The 20,000-nt window shown below is 43.3% G+C and overlaps 1 protein-coding gene across 3 annotated transcripts in view; it reads right to left on the bottom strand.

Annotated features, from left to right (window-relative positions):
* Window positions 1–18,053, bottom strand: part of enpp2l (ectonucleotide pyrophosphatase/phosphodiesterase 2-like) — a 26,455-nt gene extending 8,402 nt beyond the window's left edge. Inside the window, exons 1-24 of one of the 3 annotated variants that reach the window (XM_057354175.1) lie at window positions 17,927–18,052; window positions 17,280–17,376; window positions 17,038–17,169; window positions 16,832–16,957; window positions 16,679–16,739; window positions 16,400–16,497; window positions 14,700–14,779; window positions 14,505–14,624; window positions 14,271–14,326; window positions 13,943–14,008; window positions 13,763–13,835; window positions 12,081–12,189; window positions 11,877–11,999; window positions 11,109–11,140; window positions 10,897–11,024; window positions 10,743–10,806; window positions 10,579–10,666; window positions 10,307–10,476; window positions 10,170–10,227; window positions 9,851–9,990; window positions 1,541–1,664; window positions 1,373–1,450; window positions 1,096–1,228; window positions 792–945 (exon numbers count right to left, since the gene is read on the bottom strand). In XM_057354175.1, coding sequence (XP_057210158.1) covers window positions 792–945; window positions 1,096–1,228; window positions 1,373–1,450; window positions 1,541–1,664; window positions 9,851–9,990; window positions 10,170–10,227; window positions 10,307–10,476; window positions 10,579–10,666; window positions 10,743–10,806; window positions 10,897–11,024; window positions 11,109–11,140; window positions 11,877–11,999; window positions 12,081–12,189; window positions 13,763–13,835; window positions 13,943–14,008; window positions 14,271–14,326; window positions 14,505–14,624; window positions 14,700–14,779; window positions 16,400–16,497; window positions 16,679–16,739; window positions 16,832–16,957; window positions 17,038–17,169; window positions 17,280–17,376; window positions 17,927–17,944 — 2,328 coding nt within the window. In that variant the 5' untranslated portion in view covers window positions 17,945–18,052. Of the gene's footprint in view, window positions 1–791; window positions 946–1,095; window positions 1,229–1,372; window positions 1,451–1,540; window positions 1,665–4,523; window positions 4,782–9,850; window positions 9,991–10,169; window positions 10,228–10,306; window positions 10,477–10,578; window positions 10,667–10,742; window positions 10,807–10,896; window positions 11,025–11,108; window positions 11,141–11,876; window positions 12,000–12,080; window positions 12,190–13,762; window positions 13,836–13,942; window positions 14,009–14,270; window positions 14,327–14,504; window positions 14,625–14,699; window positions 14,780–16,399; window positions 16,498–16,678; window positions 16,740–16,831; window positions 16,958–17,037; window positions 17,170–17,279; window positions 17,377–17,926 lie in introns of those variants that run through there. The other 2 variants (XM_057354177.1, XM_057354176.1) reach the window with 2 other exon arrangements.
* Window positions 18,054–20,000: the final 1,947 nt, after the last annotated feature.

Genomic DNA, 20,000 nt, shown 5'->3' on the forward strand with positions numbered 1-20,000 from the left:
GTTCAGATTGACTGTCAGGGCCCAGTTTTGACAGTATTTCTCCAGCAGGTGTAGGTGTTGCTTTAGACCTTCGGCGGTGTCTGACAGCAGCACCAGATCATCAGCATACAGAAGACATTTCACCTCGGAGTTGTTTAACGTGAGACCGGCTGTTGCAGATTGTTCCAGTAACACGGCTAACTCATTGATATAGAAGCTAAACAGAGTTGGACTCAAGTTGCATCCCTGTCTTACTCCGCCCCTGAGAGAAAAATTCTGTTCTTTTATCGCCAATTTTAACTCCGCATTTGTTTTCTGTGTACATAGATTTAATGATGTCATAAGCTTTGTAGAATTTTATAATATAGGCCGTCATGCCATATTGAATCAAATGCTTTTTTTAAATCAACAAAACATGCATATATTTTTCCTTTGTTTTTATGATGGACGTGCTCATTGACTAATGTCTGTAGTGTCTAGATGTGGTCGGTGGTGTGGTGGTTTGGTAGAAATCCGATCTGACTTTTACTGAAGACATTGTGTTTGGTAAGGAAAGCTTGAATTGGAGTATTCAGGATACTACAGAAAGTCTTCCCCAGGTTACTGTTCACACAAATGCCTCGGTAGTTATTGGGGTCAAATTGTACAGTGGCTGTATTAAGCCTGTATTCCAGGATTCAGGAAAGTGTCCAGATTGTAATATCAGATGAAATAGTTTTAGCTCTCTCTCTCTCTGTCTCACCGCTGGAGGGCAGTCACGAGTAGAGCTACAACACTACAACCAGAGAGGAAACTGTGCGTGTGTTACTGACCTTGCAGCTCTCAGTGTTGTCTGGTCGGTGTGGCAGAACAAAGCAGGTGATGCTCAGATCTTCATCACACGTGTCCAGCGTGTCATTCTGTCGCTCACAGCTGCTTATGATGCTGTAGAAATGAGTGGGAATATACACAGACCCCCCTGCATGCCTACACACACACACACACACACACACACACACACACACACACACACACACACATTAACACAAGTGATCAGTCAGTGTTATTTGAGCTGTAACATGACCTCAGTGTGCACGTGTGTGTGTGTGTGTGTGTGTGTGTGTAGTCGTCACTCACTCTATGATCTTGTCGTTTGTGTCTCTCAGTCCATCGTGGTCATAATCAAACACAGGACCGACGATCACATTCACTTCATTATTCTGTAAACTGAACCTGCGGAAGACCTCACGCTGCAGATAACGCCAAACTCCTAACCCACACACACACATCTGAGCTGTCAATCATCTAAGACCCTAGATTCAAATCATCTTTGAGGTGCAGTACATTCAAACTATGACTGTCATGTTTGTGTTTGTCCAGTGAGAGTTGTTTGTTTCTCATGTTGGTCACTCACGTTTAAAAGCAGGATACATGGGGACTGTGTTTGTTAGGAGTGAAGCTTCATATCTGGACTCAGCAGTGGCAGAGAAATCTGTACAGAGACAAACACAATACATTTAACACTACACAAATCATTAACTTTACTAAAACAAACCTGCACACACGTGTGTGTGATTCAGACCGGGTGGGTAGAGGAAAGCGTGTGTGACATCAGGTTCTTCGCTGTATTTGTTGCATGTGTGTGTGAGTTCAAGACGAGGATCTGCTCTCACACACTCGCTGGACGACACCACTGGAACATCATCCTGCACGCGCACACACACACACACACACACACACACATGAGCTGCATGTATTTATTTAACCACACATCACATTAACATCGGTCAGTGGGTTGACAGTGTGAAACGTCTCGGTTACATCTGTAACCTCTGTTCCCTGATGGAGGGAACGAGACATTGTGTCGACAGAATGGGGTTTGACTTGAGAACCTTCCAGTGGAGAGGTAGGGGGTCCCAGAGCTTTGAGAAAAGGTGGGAAGCCCCTGCCACCGGCCGTAACAGGCGGAAGCCTTCCTTCTCTAACGGTGAGAAGCCGCCCGGCACTGTAAGGGCAACTGGGGAAGCGCTATTTCCTCTGGAGGCCCGCCAGGACCATATCGAGGTCCCAAGAGGGTACAGAGCGCGGACGAGGCAGATTCAGCCTTCTCGCGCTCCTTAGGAACCTAATGATCAGGTCGTGCTGTCCCGGAGACTTACCAATGACTGGTTCGTGATGTGCGGCAATGGCGGCTACATACACTTTCAGTGTGGAAGGGGAGAGATTACTCTCGAGTCTCTCTGCAGGAACGACAACACATTCCCAACCGAGCAACTCCGCGGATCTTCTCCTCGAGAAGAGCACCAGGATGAGAAGAGGCGCCACTTAAAGGCGTACTACCGCCTAGTGGCAGGGGCCCTAGCCTGAGTGACGATCTCAACCACTGCCAGGGGTAGGCCACTCAGGATCTCCTCGTCCCGTCCAGGAGCCAGACATGGATGTTCCAGAGGTCTGGTCTCGGATGCCACAACGTGCCCTTCCCCTGCAAAAGAAGGTCGTTCGTCAGGGGAATCGGCCAGGTGGGAGTTATCATCAGTACGGTGCAACTAGTAGCACTTGATGCTCCTATTCCCTGACCTTGCACCCGTCCTGTGCAATGAGTAATCCCCATATCACCCTCGCAGTGCGGGCAGGACGCATCCACAAACGCCGCCTCAGCGTGCCGGATACCCGAACACTTGAGGCAGACATTGTGTCCATCCCCCTCCTCGATGAGGGTGTTGCATCCACGAGAACAGCGGGACATGCCATGCTGAGGAATTTTGCTCTTTTAGAACAGCTCTGGTGCTGCCGAGATGCCCAGGGGAAGTCGCTGAGGGAAGGGACAATCCGCTGCACCGCGTCGTAAGATTCCAGCAGTTTTCAAGCAGGAGGATCAGCATAGAGATGCGAAGGCTCTGAAGAAAAAAAGGTGAATGAATGCAGCACGCCGTCTTCCTTTTATTCCCGGATATCCGGGGGCGGAGACCGGCATGCAAATTTCATTCGCCAATTTCATTGGCCTTTTCAAAGTCAGTCAGAGATGATAGGTTCTCAAGTCAAACCCAATTCTGTCGACACAACGTCGAGAGACCGACAGAAAGAGAACTTTAATTGCTATTAGGTCTGAAACGATTCCTCGAGTAACTCGAGTTATTCGAATACAAAAAATCATCGAGGCAATTTTTGTTGCCTCGAAGCCTCGTTTAATGCATTTAACTACAGTACACACGGAGCACTGCGTTTCCCCACGGACCGTTATTACTGACGCACAGCCCGTTAAACTCAAATCTCACGCATTCACCGTGAGACACACGCATTTTAGTCTGTTCACACGCTCACACGTATTTCTCATGCTGATAAATAACTGATAGCTTATAGGGCTGTGACGGTTGCCGTAACAACCGCACCACCGCGATGGTAAAGTGCCATGACGGTAGTGCACGTCACTCTGACAAATATAGGTGTAATAAATATGAGAGTTGCGATAACGATTGCTAGTTGTAGCCTTTCAGTTGTGGATGGTTTTATTTAAAAGATTTTAAATTAACAGAAATTATTGGCATATGTTTCCGTTGTTGCATTCGAGTGCAGGCCTGCACGGCAAAGCCCAGGTTATTCTGCGGGTTTTGCAATGGATCTTGTTGTGAAATGAACAGATACATAAAATCAAAACTGGCTATGACCCGCTTGCTTTTTTAGTCGGAGCGCGCGCAGGTTTTGCCGCTGTTGCGGAGTGACATCTATTCATTTGCGCTCCTGTGGTTTTGGATGGGTACATGGGTCTCTTTCAAATGGAATTGTTAAGGACTGTAAGGGTTAATACGCGTGGTAAAAAACTGCCACCGTCACAGCCCTAATAGCTTATTCACGTCACTTCCTGTTTGCTGAGAGCGCGTGGTTTGAGTCGGAGCTCTTTCAAATTTATTCTTAATACATCGTTTATTCTTGTTATATCTTAAGACTTGTGTTTTAAATTGTTATCCTCCGAGGGTAAAACATATCCTTAAATATATCCCATACCAAAATCGTATTTAAACGCACAGATAATTTATTTTTATCGGATCACTCGCTATTAGCCTCAGGCTGTTAGCATTCCCAGCCTGCCTGCTTACTGCTTAACACACTGTTCTCATTATTAAATCACTGATGGCTAATGTTTCAGATGTGTCTGTACCTCTGTGTGCAGATGAGGAAACGATCGCACTTCAGTCGGAACTGGAGGCTGTGGAGAAGCAGATCCAGGATCTACTAGAGAAGCAGTCACGGCTGCGAGAACGAAAAACGGCGCTGGAAACATCCAGAGCCGACGCTCGCAAATCCGCGGTAAGTTTTCATCGCGATTTTAATACTCCTTCCACTTCTACTCCGCGTGTTTCTCTGCACAGAGCCCAGGCTTCGAGAACACGGTCAGCCCAAATGAACTTCACTCCTGCACCGGCACAACCACGGCGAAAGGCGCGAGCCAGGACTGGAGCGATGACCCAACCGCCGCCACCGGTCTTCGAGATCCCGACCAGGAACCGCTTTGCCGCCCTCTGCGAGACGGAATGCAACGCTGTGGTCATCGGAGACTCAATCGTCCGGAACGTACGCGCTTCCTCCACTAAAGGTAAGGTGCGCACTCATTGTTTTCCTGGCGCCCGTGTTCTTGATGTCTCTGCGCAGGTACCTGCGATCCTGAAGGACGATGCTAACGTCGGAGCTGTCGTGCTGCACGCGGGGGCGAATGACGTCAGGATGAGGCAGTCGGAGATCCTGAAGAGGGACTTCAGGAGTCTGATCGAGACGGTACGCAACGCATCGCCCACGGCGAGGATCATCGTATCAGGGCCGCTTCCTACCTACCGACGAGGGAATGAAAAGTTCAGTAGACTATTTGCTCTAAATAAATGGTTGATGTCATGGTGTATTGAACAGAAGCTGCTCTTTGTTGATAATTTTGATCTGTTCTGGGAGCGACCTAGGCTCTTCCGCCCTGACGGCCTGCACCCCAGCAGCATCGGAGCGGTTCTTCTGTCTGACAACATCTCAAAGACGCTACGCACCGCTTGACTACGTCTCCCAGCGGTAAGTCAAAACTTTAACCATAGTCTGTGTTCCTCCCACTCATCTGTTATAAATGTTACTGCTTCCAAATGCATAGAGACTGTGTCTGTCCCCCGAATAATACTACAAAATAACAAAATAGCCAAATCTCAGAGAAAAAATCTAATCGTGATTAAACCTGAGGACAATGTAATAAACGACCAAAACAAACTCATAAAGTTCGGCCTACTAAATATTAGATCACTAAATTCAAAAGCAGTTATTGTAAATGAAATGATCACAGACAACAATTTTGATATGCTTTGCCTTACCGAAACCTGGCTTAAACCAAATGATTATTACGGTCTAAATGAGTGTACACCACCAAGCTACTGTTATATGCATGAGCCACGTGCGGTTGGTCGAGGTGGCGGTGTCGCAACAATTTTTAGAGACTTTCTTACTGTAACTCAGAGAACGGAGCATAAATTTAAATCATTTGAAGTGCTTGCGTTGAACATAATTGTTCCAATTGACAGTAAAAAACCATTGCTTTCTTGTACGTTGGCTACAGTGTATAGACCCCCTGGTCCCTACACTGATTTTCTGAAAGAGTTTGCGGACTTCCTATCGGACCTATTGGTTAACGTTGATAAAGTACTAATTGTCGGAGACTTTAATATCCACGTAGATAGTGCTAACGATGCATTAGCAGTGGCGTTTACAGAGCTATTACACTCTTTTGGAGTAACACAACACATCAATGGACCCACTCATCGATTTAATCATACACTAGACTTGATTATATCTCACGGAGCCGATCTAACCAATATAGATATTATACCTCAAAGCGACGATGTCACTGATCACTATCTTATAACATGTACACTGCGCACTGCAGAAATCAGCCGTTTAACTCGTTATCGACAGGGTAGAACAATTACCTCGACTACTAAAGATAGTTTCACAAAGAGCTTGCCAGATCTGACTCCTTTAATAACCATACCAATAAATATAGAATCGCTCGATGACATGACCAGCAAATTGGGCACTATTTTCTCTAATACATTAGAAGCTGTCGCACCTATGAAGTCAAAAAAGATTAATGAGAAAAACGCAGCACCATGGTACAATAGCACCACTCGCGCCCTTAAAAGAGAAACACGTAAACTGGAGCGCAAATGGAAACAAACCCAATTAGAGGTCTTTAAAATTGCGTGGAAAGAGAGTGCAAACTGTTATAAAAAGGCACTAAAAGCAGCAAAGGCCGAGCACCTCCGTAACCTCATAGAAACTAACAAAAACAATCCAAGGTTTTTATTTAGTACAGTTGCTAAACTAACAAATAAACAGACTTCACCTGACCTGGGTATTCCACCGCACCTTGGTAGCAATGATTTCATGAATTTTTTTACAGAGAAAATCGAAAACATACGAGACAAAATAGTAAAAACTCAACCTCCAAGTCTGTCCTATAAATTAGTACCAACCATCGCCCCAAAAGAAAGGCTACAGTGTTTTTCACCTATAAAACAGGAAGATTTAATTAAACTTATTGCAACATCTAAACCTACAACTTGCTTATTAGATCCCATACCAACTAAATTATTAAAAGAGTTATTACCCGTTGCAATTGAGCCCATTTATAACATTATCAACTCGTCAATTAATCTAGGCCATGTCCCAGGAGCCTTTAAACTGGCCGTCATTAAGCCTCTTATCAAGAAACCAAACTTAGACCCCAATGAACTAGGAAACTATAGACCGATTTCAAATCTCCCTTTCCTGTCTAAAATACTAGAAAAAGTAGTGTCCACTCAGTTGTGCTCTTTCTTACAAAATAATGACATACACGAAAAATTCCAGTCAGGTTTTAGACCGCATCATAGTACTGAAACTGCACTCGTTAAAATTACAAACGACCTGCTCATAGCATCAGATAAAGGTAACATCTCACTCCTAGTCCTGCTCGACCTTAGTGCTGCGTTCGATACTGTAGACCATAAAATACTTCTAGATCGCTTACACAATTATACCGGTATTCAGGGACAGGCACTACAATGGTTCAGATCTTACTTATCAGACCGACATCAATTTGTCCATTTAAATGGGGAATCATCAAATCTAACGCAAGTAAATTATGGATTACCTCAGGGGTCGGTTTTAGGACCCTTGCTATTCTCCATATACATGCTGCCCCTTGGAAACATTATTAGAAAACATGGAATTAGCTTCCACTGTTATGCAGATGATACTCAGCTATATATCTCATCAAGACCAGATGATTCCTTCCAACTATCCAAATTGGCAGAGTGCATCGACGATATAAAGCATTGGATGACTTGTAATTTCCTTCTTTTAAATTCTAATAAAACAGAAATATTACTTATCGGACCAAAGACACGTGAGCAGAATATTTCGGATTATGACCTGCAAATTGAAGGCTGCACTGTTACTCCAGCAAATACAGTTAAAGACCTTGGCGTTATATTAGACAGCAACCTTCATTTAAAAATCACATCTCAAATGTCACAAAAACAGCCTTCTTCCACCTTAGAAATGTTGCCAAACTGCGAAATATTTTATGTGTGGCTGATGCAGAGAAGCTCATTCATGCATTTGTGACCTCAAGACTTGATTACTGTAATGCACTGCTTAGTGGTTGTCCTGCATCATCAATAAACAAACTACAGTTAGTTCAGAACGCAGCTGCCAGAGTTCTAACCAGGTCCAGAAAATACGATCACATAACCCCAATGTTATCAACCCTTCACTGGTTACCCATTAAGTATCGTATTGACTTTAAAGTTCTTTTAATTACTTATAAAGCCTTAAACGGTTTAGCCCCTACCTACATAACAGAGCTTCTACCACACTACAACCCATCACGCTCTCTAAGATCTCAAAACTCCAGACTTTTGATAACACCTAGAATAACTAAATCCACCAAAGGGGGTAGAGCTTTCTCATACGTAGCACCTAAACTCTGGAATAGCCTCCCCGATACTATTCGAGGGTCAGACACACTCTCCCAATTTAAATCTAGATTAAAGACACATCTTTTCAGCCAAGCATTCACTAATACATAGCTAATGAACAGCAGCTACGCTAATTATTCTCTTTCTGTTTCTGCCCTCGCCTCGGGATGCCCATCCCGAGGTAGGGAGAGATTCCGCCAGGCCCAGATGAACGTCATATGCCCATCCACAACTAGAGATTACGCCAGCTACATCGGAAAATCCCGTGCCATCCTCCTGCGAGAGCCTGCGGACTGACTGACCATCCAGCTCCATCCAAGGCAATTCCATCACCACCCAAGAAAAAGGCGACCATCTGGCCGGCCCAGCTCAGACAATTCCATCCCCAACCGAGAGCAAAGACGGACTACCTGTCACATAAATGCTAAATTTACAATACTTGGTATTTAATGCTAAACTTACATCACACGACAGCAGTTTGAAGTTATGGCTGCACTCAGTGACTTTGATTGGAGGTAGCTGGGTGGGTGTTGTGGGGAGTGGGGGTTGGTTGTGGTTCGGGGCGTTTCATTTGTTGGGACTGTGTGGATCTGGTCTGGTTGGTCTTGTTTTGTGGTCGATGTCGGACAACAGAGGAATAAAGTTAATTATGCCATTACTACTTTTCCCTGGTTGTTCCTCTGTTGTCTGTTGTTGATCGCGGAATGAGACCGGGTTGGACCTGCACGGTTTCGGCGGGTGGGGCTTCCTGGGTCGCGGCTCGTGGGCTCTCCCTGTTCTTCGTGGACGTTGCTCGGTGGCTTTGGTCGGGGTCACTGAGTGCAGCCATGACACGTCAGAGGAGATCTGGCCCTCCCGGCTGAGCCTGGTTTCTCCCGAGGTTTTTTTTTTCTCCATTATTCAGCATTGGAGTTTGGGTTCCTCGCCACAGCAGAGCAGTGCAGTGTTGGCTTGCTCACCGGGAGACTGCATTTATTTATTCATTTATTTATTAGATATTATTTATTATAATGATCTTGCTTGGTCTATAAACACCATGCACTGTGCTGTGTTTTACCTTTCTGTGTTTTTCTTATTTGCTCCTGTAAAGCTGCTTTGGAACAATGCACATTGTGAAAAGCGCTATATAAATAAAATTGAATTGAATTGAATTATTGAAATGGTGAACTGATATTTTACTTAGTTTTAGTCTATTTTACGAGTGAAACTTGTTTTCCGGCTGCATTGAGTCCATCAAACTAGATGCGGACTAGTGGACACCGAATCCTGTTATTTACACATTTCATCTGTCTGGTCTGCGTGTCTGAGTGAATGAACTGCACAGTTTAACGTGCTACACGCGTGATGCTCATGAATTTGTCTGCGTCTGCGCTGAATGAGGACATGAACTTCACCTCCAGAGTTGCGCTGAGAGTTTATTTCACAAACATGTTATTGTTTGAGTGAAGAAACAGACATACTAAAAAATAAGCATCTTCTGACAACCTGCCAAAATAAAAGTCATAGGCTATTGTTTGAAATTATTATTTCCATTTTTATTCATGTTTCTTATTTATATATTTGTATTATATTGCATTTTGATTTTAATACGGCAATGGAATGTAGTAAATGGGTTTAGTTTTCACAGATATTAATGTATGTATTTCAGCAATAAAAAACTAATTGTTCTAAAAAGGAAACAAATTAGTTGTTTTACTCATTTTAAGAGACCTGTCTTATTTTCTCTTGTATATTTAGTATTGCTTTTTAACAAAGAAAAAGTACTTATTATCCGAATACCCGATTAATCGATGGAAAATCAGTAGAATACTCGATTAGTAAAAGAATCGATAGCTGCAGCCCTAATTGCTATAACTCTATAATAAATAAAAAACACAACACACACATAGAAGTGTGAACTATAGTACCTGTGCTGTTAGTGTAAATGATGTCCACAGCGGCATGTTGATGTGGTGACTGTAGCCACTGCAGAAGTGTGTGTGACACAGTTGTGTGTATGATGTGTGGAACAGAACAGCTGGACGCCCAAACGGCAGGCGTGTGCCATCTGTGCACACACACACATTATATATTCATGAGTCAAATGATAGAATATCTTCTCATTACTTATTAAAACACAAAAGGCCTAATGTATATCAAAAACATGAATACTAATATACAAAAAAAAAATTCAAACCATTGTTTTATGACTTTCTGTGTTATATAAATAAGGAAAGAGATCTTAACTGTTCATCTGTCCGTCCACTTGCAGTGAAAATCTCTGTGAATTTTCTTCAATGTTATTCTGCAAATGAAAACACATGAATGCACATATACAGCACCTGACATCTGTGTGTGTGTGTGTGTGTGTGTGTGTTTCTGACCTCATCGTCACAGTTACAGCTCAGGTCTTGGGTAACTTCAGTGGGCGGAGCTAAAGGTGCAGGTGATGTCACTTCCTCTGGTCGTGTGGGGGTGTACGGGGGGTTTCTCAACACACTGTTTAAACTGCCGTGAGTCCCGTTATTAGGTGCTGGAGTCAAACCCAACAGATCTACACACACACACACACACACACACACACACACACACACACGTCAGGCAAATCCTGAGTGTTTATACAAGAGATGAGACATTCTGCAGGATTTCCTCTCACCACACATGACGTTATAAAGCTCAATGTTCTCAAACACTGGCACTTGTGTCTTGAAATTGAAGCTCGGGCCAAATCCCAGAAAGACCGTCTAGAACAAAAACACAACAATCAGACAGACAGAAAAGAGAGACAGAAAAGAGAGACAGACAGACGGGATGATTTACCTGCATGCTGTTGATCTTGTTGTCAAATCCATGATCTCCATAGAAGCCGCAGGTAACATGTGATCTGCTCTCATGAGTTTGAAAACATGAAAACTGATGTTAGTGACATGATTGTTCATTCTTATATCATTAAAGAACTCTGTAAAGAACACACATGGCTACATGCCACTTCCTCTCCATGAGCAGGTGCACGTCCTCGATGCGTCTGTTGTTAGCGTAGTGCAGGCGTTTGGGCAGATGTTGTTTCAGATAGGGTTTAAAGTGCTGATCTGGTCTCTTACACTGTCAAATGTCACAGTATTAACAAACACAACAACCGTTTCATCTGAAAGATTACAGTGATGATGTTCTGCTCCACATACTTACTGTTAAATTAGCCACAATCTCTTTAGGATCATCTGAAACATTAAGACACAATCATTCCTGTTAAATCAACAGTTTTCTCTTCATTTGCTGTTTTATAAAAGTACTCTAGTAATTCTTCAATGTTACAGTCCAGCATCAGTTCTCATCTTAATTATTTTATGTGAACATATATAACATCAAATATATTCTTTTACTTGATAAAAAGTGCTTCTTCCATATAACACAGGTCAATGTTAAAGTCCATGTAAAGAGGATTCTGAGAATTATTTCTGAACACATTCTAAATGTTAGAAATGTACTGCTGAAACACATTACAAAGACTCTGAACTGAAGTATACAGTACTGAATTGTGGAGTTAACCCGTTAAACAGTTTGTCACCAATTCTGTGTTTAGGATTTTTTTGGGCGGAGATAAAACGGTGGCTCCATGATGTAATTGAAGGTTTGAGCAAGCATGGCTTCAGTGATTCTCTATTGATGAATATCACACGTGTTTGAATTCAAATCGTCCCATAAAAAACATCTTTACATATACTGGGGACTCAGGTGGAGAGACACGAGTGGGCGTGGCTTTAGCGTCGACTTTTTTTGACGAATTTACTTGGCGAGTTTTTTATCATTCAAATTGAGTTGATTAGGTTAATAACACATTTTTAATGGTGTGACACACTCAGAACATATATTTAATTGTTGGTTTGCACAGACTTTAAATGAAATACAACTTTGTTATCGCTTGTGCTTGTGTTTGTGTGGTGTGTATGCACTCACATCGTGTGTTGGTGTTTTTGGGGCCGATTCTGCCCGAGGATCCGGGAATGAGCGTGAGATCATCCACATTGAGTCCATAAGACTTCAAATACTCTGTGCGTTCACAATGAGATTCCTCCATCCCTGAACACACACATATCATAGACCAGACTCACTTCTGTGTGTGTGTGTGTGTCAGCTTGTGATGTGAGGACAGAGACTCACCGTGATCTCCCACCAGAATCACATTCACACAGCGATGAAGGTTCATCTGCTTCAGTCCATTCAGCAGCTGACCGATGATGTTATCAATCTTCCTCAGAGTGTTATCCAGCTGACCCAGCACACACACACACGCACACATGCATGCGCACACACACACGCGCGCGCACACACGCGCAAGCACACGCACGCACACACGCATACGCACGCACACACATGCGCACACACACACACATGCGCACGCACACACGCGCACGCACACACACGCAAGCACACACGGACACACACGCACACACACACACGCGCACACAAACACGCGCATACACACGCACACACACAAGCACATGCATGCGGATACACACATGGACACACACACACACACGCACAGACACACACACACGCACACACAGACACGCACACACACGCATGCACGGACACACACGCACATGCGCATACACACACACGCACGGACACACATGCACACGCACACACAGACACACGCGCGCACACACACACGCACACACACACACACAAGCACACGCATGCTCACGCACACGCACGGACACACACACGCGCGCACACACACGCGCACCAACACACACACACGNCCATGTTTTATGGGGACATTCCATATACGCAATAGTTTTTATACTGTACAAACTGTATATCATATTCCCTACACCTAACCCACCCCCTAAACCCAACAATCACAAAAAACTGTCTGCTCTTTTAGATTTTCAAAAAAGTTCATTCTGTATGATTTATAAGCTTGTTTCCTCATGGGGACCAAAAAATGTCCCCACGAGGACAAGGATTTTGGATATTGTCATCTTTGTGGGGACATTTTGTCCCCATACCGTAGGGTTTACCCTTCCCACACACACACACACACACACACACACACACGCACGGACACACACACACACACACGCAAGCACACACACACAAGCACACGCATGCGCACCAACACACGTGCACACACACACGCACGGACACACACACACACACAAACACACACACACACACACACAGACACGCACGCGCACACACGCACGGACACATGCACACACACACACGCGCGCACACAAGCACACGCGCGCACACACACACACAGAGTGAAGAAGAAGTACACTCACTGAATGAGAGATATTCAGAGTATAGAAAATATTCACCAGGAGATCTTGAGATTATCATTCATTCTCACAGATAAACCAAAAATAAATATAACAGATATTATTAATAATAATAATTATTATATTGTAGCGAGGAAGGCGGGACGAGAGCCGTGGGGCAGGAAGGCGGGGCCGGTGGTGTGAGTGATAATGAGTATCAGCTGTACGCGCACCGGTCCCGCATGCCTCACGGGGAGCTAGGGAGCATAAGAGGACGAGCGACGGGACTGCCGAGGAGAGAGGACCGGGCCCGGAAATGTTAAGTTTTGTTTATGTTCGTGTGGCCGGCAGTCGTCCGTGAGGGGCTGCCGGCCTTTTTACTTCTGTATTATTGTTTGTTTATTTTTCATTAAAGTTTATTGTTTAAATGTTCGCCGGTTCCCGCCTCCTTCCTTCCCTACTTTGAACTTTGTTACATACTGTATATTAATATACTTTTCATTTTGTATGCTTTTTATAAAAGCTACAATGTGGACCAGACTTTGTGCTAAATGTTGTGTGTTTGTGTTTCACCTCATTGTTCAGAGGACCCAGCACGTGTCCGTATGTATCAGGCTGTTCAGAATGAGCAGCATAAACATACGGCCTAAAAAACAAACAAACAATCAAACAAATCACTTTAAAGTAAGTGCGTGCACATGTGACCTGCTGAACGTCTGTCATGTGATTCAAACATGAATGTGAATGAGAGACCTCTCATCATCAGACAGATGAAGCCACCGAAGAATCGTGAGAATCCTCCTCTCCAATGGAATCACCCTACAGACAGACAGAGACAGACAGACACACAGACATGTTAGTCATCTAGAGACAACAGCTCTTTGCACAAAGAAAGATGTCACTGTGTGCGTGTGTGTGTCTGTGTGTAAGGTCTTTGTTTGAATCACGTGTTGATGATGTCATGAGATGCTGTGACACTCTGCGCTTTACTCTAAATGCACGCACACGCACCTCTGTAATAGGTTTTTTTCAGATGTTTTTAAAACATGTGAAATCATCAGATTAGCATGTCATTGCTCACCAGGGCCAGAAAAACGTCCCGGCTTTAACATCCTGTTTCTCTGCTGTCACCCAAATCTGAGAAGACACAAATAACAACCGTTCAACATATCGCACATGATTCTCTGATCCTTCAGTTCTATTTCAACATTTACAAATCAAGTTTGCATGTGAACAGCTCTTCATTACACAGGTATGTAAATACAGTTGTTGTGTGATTGGTGGAGAGATGTGTGTGGGAGGAGTCAGGACTCACAGGCTGTCCACCCCACCAGCGATGCTTGAGTTTTTCTCGGCCTCTCAATTTGAAATGAGCTTTAAACACAGGGTCATACATGGAGTTACCCACAATCCCGTGAGACTCTGGATACAAACCCTGCGAAAGAACACACAAACAATGACACGCAATACAACACACCCAACAGTCTAAGAGTGCGCGCGTGCGTGGTACCGTAGCCAGGGTGTAGAGGTTTGGGAAGGTTTTGGATGGGTACATGGGTCTCATATGAGGGGCGTGAGTTCCACACGATCCTACACAAAACACAACAGCTTACAATCACACGTCTTCATATCACATTCACCCTGAGTGAGAGAGAGTGAGTGAGTGAGTGAGTGAGTGAGAGACAGAGTGAGTGAGTGAGTGAGTGAGTGAGTGAGTGAGTGAGTGAGTGAGTGAGTGAGTGAGTGAGTGAGTGAGTGAGTGAGTGAGTGAGTGAGTGAGTGAGTGAGTGAGTGAGTGAGTGAGTGAGTGAGTGAGTGAGTGAGTGAGTGAGTGAGTGAGTGAGTGAGTGAGTGAGTGAGTGAGTGAGTGAGTGAGTGAGTGAGTGAGTGAGTGAGTGAGTGAGTGAGTGAGTGAGTGAGTGAGTGAGTGAGTGAGTGAGTGAGTGAGTGAGTGAGTGAGTGAGTGAGTGAGTGAGTGAGTGAGTGAGTGAGTGAGTGAGTGAGTGAGTGAGTGAGTGAGTGAGTGAGTGAGTGAGTGAGTGAGTGAGTGAGTGAGTGAGTGAGTGAGTGAGTGAGTGAGTGAGTGAGTGAGTGAGTGAGTGAGTGAGTGAGTGAGTGAGTGAGTGAGTGAGTGAGTGAGTGAGTGAGTGAGTGAGTGAGTGAGTGAGTGAGTGAGTGAGTGAGTGAGTGAGTGAGTGAGTGAGTGAGTGAGTGAGTGAGTGAGTGAGTGAGTGAGTGAGTGAGTGAGTGAGTGAGTGAGTGAGTGAGTGAGTGAGTGAGTGAGTGAGTGAGTGAGTGAGTGAGTGAGTGAGTGAGTGAGTGAGTGAGTGAGTGAGTGAGTGAGTGAGTGAGTGAGTGAGTGAGTGAGTGAGTGAGTGAGTGAGTGAGTGAGTGAGTGAGTGAGTGAGTGAGTGAGTGAGTGAGTGAGTGAGTGAGTGAGTGAGTGAGTGAGTGAGTGAGTGAGTGAGTGAGTGAGTGAGTGAGTGAGTGAGTGAGTGAGTGAGTGAGTGAGTGAGTGAGTGAGTGAGTGAGTGAGTGAGTGAGTGAGTGAGTGAGTGAGTGAGTGAGTGAGTGAGTGAGTGAGTGAGTGAGTGAGTGAGTGAGTGAGTGAGTGAGTGAGTGAGTGAGTGAGTGAGTGAGTGAGTGAGTGAGTGAGTGAGTGAGTGAGTGAGTGAGTGAGTGAGTGAGTGAGTGAGTGAGTGAGTGAGTGAGTGAGTGAGTGAGTGAGTGAGTGAGTGAGTGAGTGAGTGAGTGAGTGAGTGAGTGAGTGAGTGAGTGAGTGAGTGAGTGAGTGAGTGAGTGAGTGAGTGAGTGAGTGAGTGAGTGAGTGAGTGAGTGAGTGAGTGAGTGAGTGAGTGAGTGAGTGAGTGAGTGAGTGAGTGAGTGAGTGAGTGAGTGAGTGAGTGAGTGAGTGAGTGAGTGAGTGAGTGAGTGAGTGAGTGAGTGAGTGAGTGAGTGAGTGAGACAGAGACAGAGAGATACTTTGTATCAATACTTTGCTCTTTTTCTCTTTATATTGATATGTATATACTTTGATTTTATTTTGATCTTAATCTGTATTTGTGCAGAATATTTATAATTATTTTTTATTTAATAATTAATTTTCTTCTCTCTCCAGTCTGACTGACGTCTGTGATGATATGACATTTCAGTGAACATGACACTGTGTGTGGAGTGTTTTTGTGTGATGTAGACATCTATATTGCATACTCAGTTTGTGGATGTTGGGTAAGACAGTTTTTCCTTTCTTCAAGTAAGAGGCACGGAAACCATCCAGAGACAAAATGATCAGAGGAGGACAAATAAACCTGTAAAAAGAACGCACGAGTGAGAGTGCGCTCATGACAGACACGCCTTCTTTATGAGAAGGAAAAATGTGAAGTCAAGTCTTCGACACAAATCATCTCAGGTAGAGTCAAAAAACAAACGTCTTTGTTCATCGTCACACGTGAAACACATCATCCAGGATTCTGACATGACATCACTCACCCTGCAGGACATTCTGGACTCTTAATCTCCTCACACTCACCGTCCAACCAAGAGCTGTCTCCTACAACACACACACCCAACAGATGAGCTTCAAACATACAGACTAATAACAGTGTGTGTGTGCGTGTGTGTGTGTGTGTGCGTGTGTCTGACCCGTGCACAGTGATCTGTAGTTAGTGCAGCAGTCTCCTCTCTCCAGACAGTCTTCAGAACACTGACAAGCGTAATCTTCATTTCTGACTTCTCCACAGCGTTCTTTACTGCACTCGAACCCTCCAGCTGAACGCACACACATCACACAACATAAACACACAATATCAAACCAGACAGACACACCTGTTTTGTTATTCGTGTGTTACCTGTTTTGAGACACTGTTCATCAAAGTCTGAGCAGCAGCTCAAGTAAGTCTTACACAGATTATCACACCTGCAGTTGGGTGGCTCCACCTCCTTCAGCTCAAAGCACCGCCCCTTACACGAGCCTGAAAAATCTGACCACACACACACACACACGCGCACGCACGCACGCGAGCTGTTGGTCACTGACACTGTTGTGTGATGTATGAGTGTATAGAGATGACACAGATAAAGATGAGCAGACCTCGGGTCATTTCAGGTGTGTCGGTTTCCTCTGCTGATGACTGACCAGCCTGAAACACATAACCCTCACACACACACACAGCTATGACACACAACACCTGACCACAACACAAACACACACACACAGATTCAGCTGATACATGAGCACAGTAGAGACGGGACACGTTCATCAGTCATTTGTTCCCTGAACAAAGAGTTTTAGATTCCAGCTGTGACTGAATTATGTCATTTAACTGTGTGTCTGAGATGCGTGAACTAACAGAAACAGACTTTCATAAAATAATGACACCGTAAAACTTATGAGAGCAGGAACACATTAAACGTGTCATTTTTATGACGACACCCTTAAAATAACCTTACAACGTCACTAATACACGTCTTATATCTGAATACAGAGCTATATTTCATGATTTGTATTCTTTATCGTGTGTGTTTTGCAGTGACAGTTCAGTTCAATAGTTTGTATTTGCACAGCATCTTGCGAAATCTGACCAGTGAAGTGACCCACGCAGAACAAACGCGAACATTTAATTCTAAACTAATGTAGCGAAAACTCACTGTACGTCACTGTCAGCGCTGAGCTCGTGTTATTTCACATCGCCACATTAACTCTATAATAATTATAAAAATGCGTAATAACAATCTCACCAGTTTTCCCACGCGCATGATTATTCCCGTTAATCCTGCTGCCGCTGCGCGCTCCCGAGTCTGGGCTCGTCACCAGTACGCGCTGTTCCGAGGCGAGCTCTGGAGTCTACACTCACACTGCGCATGCGCTGGAAACGTGCGGGAATTCTGAGCTGTATTTACGACCAGAGTTCGTGAAGTTAGAAATGTACTCAAGTTTAATTCGTTTGCACTCAGCCCTGAGGGGTGAAAAATCCACACAAGCACACAGAGCTGCTCCAACATGCTGAGGAGTTCCTGGAAACTCTCCATCCATCTTGTAACACACTAAACTAAAGCGAGACGTTTTTTCCACTCACGCGCCTCAGGCACACACACCCACTTAAGCGTCTACAGGCCACGCAGGTCTCTGAACGAATGAACAGTTCACCCTCACCAAGTAGCCGAACCCTACTTGAAAGGTCGCTAGATGGCGTCGTACGCTAATTGGGTCATTCTGCAATTGGAGAGGCAAAAATTGAAAAAATGCTTGCTTGTTTTCTTTTAATAAAATGTATTGCCATGCATTTACAATTAGTTTAATATGCTATATCCATTAAAATTAAAGCTTAATAACATTTTGATTTTTAAATAATTTTAATCAAACACTGGTGAAACAACCACTTATGTCTATGGTGTTACCAATATTTGAAGTAACATTTTGGTTTGTTCCGAAAGGAGCAGGGATATGCAATTTTAGGTAATGATTAATAAATAAATAAATTACTTTAAGGACTCAGTTTCATTGATCATTTAAATTTCATTTTTTTAAAGAAATGTTTAATTGTTCATCTTGGCCCCTATTTTTGTAAAAAAAAAAAATTATTTGGATATACATAAAAAAGGCAGGGAAAAATTGTCTGTGATACCTTTATAGTTTTATTCTAAACGATAAAACCACCTTACAGTCTAAAAACATTACATTATAAGATTAAATGGCTCTGAAAGAAAGAAAGTTCAGATACATTTTGAAGTAACACCACAGACTTAGTAAAATAATGAAATTCATCATAAGTAGCATTACAAGAAGTATATATTCTGATAAAAGAACATTTAGAGAAAACTGTATTAAAAATATGATTAAAACAACCTGCAAAATGTGTCTCTCACTCTGCACAATGCATTGTGATGCAACATGTGATCTGTTTCAATAGAGAATAAAAAATCTGAAAATCTTCAGTGAATAAAACATGTATCCACAAACTTATTTAACACAAAACATTAGAAACAGCTCAAGGGCTGGGCCTATTTTTTGTAGTGTGCCTATAGGTGTATTTTTCTGTGCTTTTCTAAAATGGAGGCTGCCCTCATGATGATTTCAACATCAGGGGACATTTTGGAAATATTAATAAGTATATATTTGACAAAATTTTGATTAAAATGTGTAAAATCTGCAAGTTATTAACATAACACCACAGACACTAATAAAGTGCGACACATGAACTTTAAATTAAAAAATAAGAAATAATGTACTCACCATGCACCCCTCAGACCAACCAGCACCTGTAATGACCTTTACACACAGGAAGTAGTCAAAATAATTCCCCCCTTTTCTTAAAGGGGCGACATCCATTGTTGTAACGCCACAGACATGAATTGGTGATGGAATACCGTTTCGTTTCCCATAATGCAATGCGCTTGACTAGACCTTCCGTTCTTTACCATAATTGTCTCAGATATCCAATAATGGGGCAAAATTTAGACATTTTCTTTACACGAAATCATAATGAACTAATACTTTCTGCGTGATATAACTGGATTGTGATCACCGAGTGACTGAAATGCGTTCACAGTTTATTAATGTTGTAATGAAATCAACAACAGTGTACAGTTGTTTTGTACAGTATTGTCTTTGAGCTGTTATTGGTTCCCATAATGCCATTGTGTTTTTGTTCTTGTTTATTGAAATAGCCTATTTAATCCCTACAGGAATTCATTCATTTTTTATTTGTACATTGCGTTGGATAAAGGTGTATGTTAAATGAATAGATGTAAATGTAAATTATGTGAAATATGTAACTATTCATAACTTAGTTTTAATGGCGCTACTGTTTTG

This window comes from Triplophysa rosa, linkage group LG16, assembly GCF_024868665.1.
Source record: "Triplophysa rosa linkage group LG16, Trosa_1v2, whole genome shotgun sequence".
NCBI lineage: Eukaryota > Metazoa > Chordata > Actinopteri > Cypriniformes > Nemacheilidae > Triplophysa > Triplophysa rosa.